Source organism: Triticum aestivum, chromosome 7D, assembly GCF_018294505.1.
Source record: "Triticum aestivum cultivar Chinese Spring chromosome 7D, IWGSC CS RefSeq v2.1, whole genome shotgun sequence".
NCBI classification, from domain to species: Eukaryota; Viridiplantae; Streptophyta; class Magnoliopsida; order Poales; family Poaceae; genus Triticum; species Triticum aestivum.
In genome coordinates this window covers 252,990,955-252,997,675 of record NC_057814.1, presented here as the reverse complement: position 1 = coordinate 252,997,675, position 6,721 = coordinate 252,990,955, and the positions used below count along the sequence as shown (strand labels likewise).

The window sequence follows — 6,721 nt, the reverse complement described above, 5'->3', positions numbered from 1 at the left end:
CATGCTGGATAGCGGTCGTGTGGTGGAGTATTAGTTGTAGATGCAGTTGGATAAAGGCCTACATACCACATATGTAATGCCTATATGAGATTATACCATGAATGATCATATTCGTAAATATAAATAATGCAATTTAATCGTTGTCCAACTGTAATTTATTCACCACACCACACGTGTCTGCTTGGAGAGATGCCACACTGAACCTATGCCCCCCGAGGTATATTTTCCTTTACTGAAAACATCACCAAATTCGTTTTACGTTGTTGTACCATATTATTTATTTTACCTTTCTATCAATTCCTGTTATACCGTGCAATTTAATTTTGTAACTAGCATGACAAGAAGTAGCCTGGCAACCTTCATGAAGTGTCGAGGCAAGTTCATATTGTGTTTTGTGTGCAGGTACCGCGATTTTGTTTGCTGGAAAAATTCCTTTTGGTTCGATTAACCTTGGTTCTCTACCGAGGGAAATACTTATTACTAGGTTACGTCACCCTTATACTTGGGGGTTACCCAACCCCTCTTACGAGAGAGCAAGCATGCACTTCCTAAATTTGAAAAAAATGGGATATAACATAAACGCAATGGCCGATGGGAAGTGTGCTCTCTATGGGAACCCTGAAGATGCTTATCACATTCTTATCCAATGTGCCCTTGCCAAATATCTCTAGAGTTGTGCTAGAGAATGCTTCGAGCCATCCTGGGATCCGAACTCCATTCAGGACGTCCTTGCGATTCTGGAAAACCTTAGGTGTCAACAACTTAGGCTTGCTTGACATAACTTTGCGGCCTTGGCTTGGGTGTTGTGGAATTGTCAGAACAATAGTTGTTGAAGAAAAACTTCCGAATCACCCTACTGATTGTATCTTTAAATGACCACTTTTCATGTAGTAGTGGAGCCCTCTCGGGAGGAGGAAGGACTCTGAAGTAGCCGCAATGGTGCTTCGTCTGATCAAAGCCATCCACGCCACCAACAGAAGCTCTTGAAGCATAGTTTTATTTCTCCTCAATGTGTTGGTTGGCATGTGATTTGTTTTTTGAGTCCATGTAAATTTTATCTAGCTCTGTGTTTGGACTGGTTACTCTTGATTTGTAATACCTTACCTATATTGGCTTTATTAATTTAAAGTCGGGCATTGCTTACGCCTTTTATCTAAGAAAAATTGAATTTGGACCGCGCATAGGTAGGCCACAAGCGGAGATGCCCAAATGTGTCTTGTGCTCTTCATCTAGGAGAGAAAACGAATTTGCAGCCCACCTCTTCTAGAAATGCCTTGATATTTTATGGCGGGTTGCAAAAAGACCCATCAAGGAGTGGGGGTCAACATGTCGGGTGCGCATATGACAAATCAAAGGGCCATGGCCCATGGCTTTTCTCACTATGCCGGTTAGTTGGATGATTTGGAATGAGAGAAATGCATGGGTGTTCCCCTTGGGTGCATTGTCGGCACAAAGCGTTCGAGATAAATCATGCCAGGAAAGTAAGGGGGCTGCTACGTGTCGGCCGGCGGATCTTTTTAAAAGATCCGCCGCCTCGCGAGCCGTCCGATATGACAAAACCAAGCGGTAGAATGTCATTCACTTCTTTGCAACAATGATCTTGTTGTGGAAACACTTGTAACAAAGATTGTGTTGTGGATTTTTTTGCAGCAAAGATTGTGTTGCGTTTTTTTTGCAATATAGGTCGTGTTGCAGATTTGATTTCCTGTCTTCACTTTTTATGCAACAAAAGTATTGTTGCAGAAAAACTTTGCAACTGAGGTGATGTTGCAGACTTCTTTTCCTTTGTTTTCACCTCTATATTGTGTTACGAAAGAAGGTTCGCAACATGACTGATGTTGCAGAAATCTTTCTTGCAACAGATTGGATGTTGCGAAACAAAACACCACCATTATTCGCCACGAGCCCATCAGATGGTGGTGAGGGAGGAGCGGCGCCGCCCGCCCCCGCCATCGCGCTACCGCCAGGTCACCTCGCTGCCATCCTCCTCTCCGGCAAGGTGGACGCCATTGATTGCCGCTGATGCACTTGCGTACAGGTGAGAGGTTGGGGAAGAGGTAAGATGAGAAAGACGTTCATGGTCCATTTGGCCACGTGTCGATCAGAGAAGGTGGCGGACGCCCGCTATAGATCCGCCGATAGAGCTATAGCCTTTCCCGAAAAGTAATGCCTTTTATATGCCTTAGACTTTATATTATAAAAACATCTCTAAGTTTATTCTCAATTAATGGATGAGCCAAAACTCCGTTTTGAAAAGAAAAACAAGTTGGCTCCAGCCACCAATGCACAGGCCCTAAACATTTCTCTACTCTCTTCTCTTTAATTGAAGAGGAGACGAGCGAGTGAAAATGCCAAACGGAGGCCGAGCCCCATGAAGGCTGAATTTAAAAAATTCAAAATTCATATTTTATGTTTGATGAAAAAAAATCATATATACTTAATGGCATGATGCACATGTGTAAATTTTCAGGACGAAATTCATTAAAATGGGAGCTACACAAAAAAAACCAAATCTATATATGAATTTTTTTGTGTATGTGCACATGTACTATTCATCCTCAAGGTTCATGATTATTTTTCATCCTGCAATTTTACTCACATACACATCACATCCTTGCATAGCTTTTTTCAGGGTTTTTTTTAACTATAAAGTTTGAATTTTGATTTTTTTAAAGGCCTCCAAAATGCCCTACTCCCGAGCGAAACCATACAGATTTGTTATGGTTGCTACACAAATTAAACAAATCGTGTATCTACATGTTGTAGTGATATGTCACTCTCATCTGAATACACGAGTAACAGTATGTGCTGATGCAGGCGCACACGCGCAATAGACCGAAGAACACACCTTGTCAACAACAAGCACAAAGAGCCGGTAGTGAATCGCGGCCAAGCGCAAGGAAGAGTCCGCTTGTGAAAACTCCAAATTGCGGTTCACTGAAGTGTTCTACTCCTCCATGAATCGGAGCTCCCACTTCACACAATCACACTGACCCCAACAAGTATATGCTGTAACAGTTCTTCAAAAGCCCCGCGCTCTATAAAAAGCCAAGTTCACTGATAAGATGAGCCAAGTGAGATATCCTGCTGCAACTACGTTCTATCTAATTTGGTTGCATTAAGGACCATCGAGGAGAAACTTGGTAATGCAGTTAGCAAAATACCAGCTCAGGTAATGTCTAGTTCCCTGTTACTACCACATGAACTGAACCCACATGCTTTTCAGAATTTTGTACTCCCTCCGTCCCAAAATTCTTGTCTTAGATTTGTCTAGATATGGATGTATCTAATACTAAAACGTGACTTGATACATCTGTATTTAGACAAATCTAAGACAAGAATTTTGGGACGGAGGGAGTACTAATGTACAAGTACCGTCACCGAAACCACACCAAGTTCGTTGAAGCTATCAATCATCATCCAGATACTAACAGGATACTAACAAATGATAGCAAGTAAAGCTACTGATACTAGTAGAAGCAGGGCTCTGTCCTAACGCGCACCAATTGCAGTGAAATCTTGGGCGTTGAAATCTTCAGGCTTTCAGTGGCAGAAGAAGGGGTCGGCGAATGATAAATCTACTCCCATTGCAAGGTTGAAAGGGGTACCACCTCCAGGAAATTTACTGGTCCTGAATAGCATCTTGCAGTCCCTGCTAGCCCAATTAGCAGACTCAAGAGCCCTCAGTTTGGCACCCATAGATACCTTGGCGGGGTAACTCAGGTCTTCTTTCACCCAGATGTACATCCTCTCTAGCTTCTGCGCATTCTCCGCGATGAACGTGAGGAAATGGAACTCGCCACGATGCCCTTGTAGCTCACGGAAAAACAAAGTCTTGAGCTGTGACTGGACACACTCAATAGGACTTGTGCCCTGCCTGAACTTGACGCTGAGCTTGGTGGCGGGTCCACTAGTGTCCATAGACTGCAATTTAGTTCAGCAAACAGTTTCAGCTGCACATTCTGCTGATTATGCAGCAGCAATCTGATGCAATGTAGCGCTGATGATCTAAAGGAGGCGGGGGGTACCTGGACAATCAACGTCTCGACACTAGGAAAGCATCTGAGAAAGCTGGGAAGCATCTTGATTTCACCAGGGACTCCGAAATGCAGTTGCAAGGCCAACATCTGGACGCTTGAGACGGTGGTGCTTGCGCTCGCCTTTGTTCCAGCCTGCGATGCACCAAAAGCCACAAATCAATCACCGACGATGTGCATGCAGTTTTCACAGATTCAGTAAATGGTATTTGTAGTCACCTTGCCACCTTACTTTGTAGTGATCAACAGGGTACTAGGCCTTTTACTGAATTTGTGATCACTACAATGTGCAAAATTCAGACAGTTCTTTGAAACTACACTTACGTATTCCCCCTACCTACTGTTCCCCCAAAATGTGAATTCGGACAGTTCTGCGAAATTGCAATTATGTGTTCCCCCAACCTAATTCTCCTCCAAAATGAATATTCGGACAGTTATGTGAAATTGCAATTATGTGTTCCTCCTACCTATTTTCCCCCTGAAATGTAAAAGTTGGACAGTTCTGTGAAATTGCAATTATGTGTTGTATCATCAAATGGCAAGTTCATTAATCTTAAGCGCGGAACTGTATTACAGTCTCATTGATGAAAATTCCCAAAACTATGTTGGTGATGAACCGTTTCCAAATGCACAACAATATTATGCCTCCTACAAATACCGGCAGGACTGCAAGAAAGAAATGGATAACCGATTACCAGAGTAGTTGCCTAGTACTATGTCGGTTTATCATGTTAATGATTCTTTTTTGCTAATCGTGAGGGCATCTAGTATGAGTTCTTGGCTGAGTAAACTGAGGTTTAGAACATGGTTGCCTGTTGGCACTAATCTTGTTCAGTCCATATCATAAAAGGAATTATTGGAAAGTCAGAAATGAGGTGACCTGGCGCCGCACGTACCTTGATGATGGTGTTGCCAATCTGCATTATGTGCATTCCTGGTTCCAGGTATCCCAGCAAGCGCAGCTTAGGAGCATGGCCAATCTTGACTGTCGTGCTCATTTTGGTCATGCCACTGATGAGGAAGAGACGCTCCAGGCTTGGGGCGTCCACCACGGCGACCTCGTCCAGGGCGGACAAGCATAACTGCGCGCACCGTAGGCTGGGGCTGGCGAGACAAGCGTGCAATCGGGTCTCGCTTCCGGCGACCACGAGGATCTCCAGCACGGGGCTCACGCCGAGCACGAACTCGAGGTCTTTGTCCTCCATGACGGTGCGGCCGAGGACGAGCTCACGGAGGTTGGGGAAGCCGGCGCCGCGCGGGAGGGTGGCGGTCTCCGGGAACACCCAGGCACAGATCCAGAGCCGGCGGAGGTAGGCGCAGCTGAAGAGTGAGGAAGGGAGGCGCAGGCCGGGAAGCGGGGCAGGGCGATTGGCGAAGATGAGCTGCTTGACGCCCTTGGTGGCAAGGAGCTGGAACCAGCGCGCGAGCACGCGGCGGTGGGCGCCGTCCAAGAAACTGCAGGTGAAGCTGGCGAAGGGGAAGGGCCCAGGATGTGCTTCGAGGGCGGCGGAGACAAAGCGCGAGACGGCACCGGCGCGTGCGCGGGCCGGCCGAACCCCCGCAGCGCCCCCGGGGAGCAAGTGGGTGTCCACGAGGACGAGTGGCGCAGAGTGCCAGAGGCCGGGCCAGCGCGAGGAGAGCACGGTGGTGCGCGCGCCGTCCTTGGCGGGCAGGAGGGAGACCACGCGGCGGAGGACATCTTCGGGGAGGCGGCTGACGCGGTCCGTCTTGTCTCCGTCGGCGGCGGCGCAGCAAAGGGAGGGGAATGTGGAGACAGGCGACACCGGGAAGGAGGCGTACAGGAGTTCGAGCGCCCCGGCGCCGTCGCTCAGCCCCGGTGTCTCCGGGGCTATCCCGGGCAGCATCGTCGTGTCCGCCCCGACGAGGTCAGTGGGTGGGGCAGGCCGCCGCAGAGCACGCGGAGGAGGAGGAAGAAGAAGAGGATTCTTTTTTGCGGAGGAGGGAGAGGGTTTTGGCCTTTTGGGCGAACTGGCGTGTGTGAGACGAGCCTCCACGCTCCTGGCCACTCTACAAGACCAAAACGCTGGTCCAACACGCATACTAAGAGCATCTCCGGCCGTTCGGTCCCCAAGGGCTTGAAATAGCGCTGCCTAGGATTCAACCGAAGATAAAATCGGTGTGGGGCTATGGTTCCCAGTCGCCGATCCAAAATCGCCCTCCAGCCATCGTTTTCGGCCCATTTTCGGCACAAATTGGCTTAATTTCGACGTGCTTGACACAAATTCAACACAAACTAATTTTTATCACATAGTCCATCATATAAATCAATACAAATCAAATACTTCGACAAATAAAACTCATAATTTGAACACAAATAAAAACTCATATTTCATCACACGTCGAGCTAGGCGTTGCCTTTGAGCCTCCATAGGTGCTCCACACCGTGTTGCAGTTCTTCATGCACATGTGGGTCTCGGATCTCCTGACGCATATTGAGGAAGGCAGTCCAGTTTGACGGTAGCTAGTGATCAACTTGGGCAAGAGGACCATGCCTGTAATATGGTTCAGTGTCAAACACTGGCTCTTCCTGCTCGCTCTCAATGATCATGTTATGCAAGATGACACGCAAGTCATGACTTTCCACATTTGATCTTTCGACCAGGTCAGAGCGGGGTACCGGACAACAGCAAATCGAGATTGGAGCACACCAAATGTCCGCTCGA

General features: G+C 47.3%; 1 protein-coding gene across 1 annotated transcript; it reads right to left on the bottom strand.

The window, feature by feature from the left end:
- Positions 1–3,383: 3,383 nt before the first annotated feature.
- LOC123168862 (F-box/FBD/LRR-repeat protein At5g56420) lies at positions 3,384–6,060 on the bottom strand. Its single transcript, XM_044586724.1, has 3 exons — positions 4,934–6,060; positions 4,029–4,172; positions 3,384–3,924 (listed from the first exon to the last, which is right to left on the bottom strand). Exons 1-3 carry the CDS (start codon positions 5,900–5,902, stop codon positions 3,544–3,546), a joined length of 1,494 nt encoding a protein of 497 aa, XP_044442659.1. The 5' UTR covers positions 5,903–6,060; the 3' UTR covers positions 3,384–3,543.
- Positions 6,061–6,721: the final 661 nt, after the last annotated feature.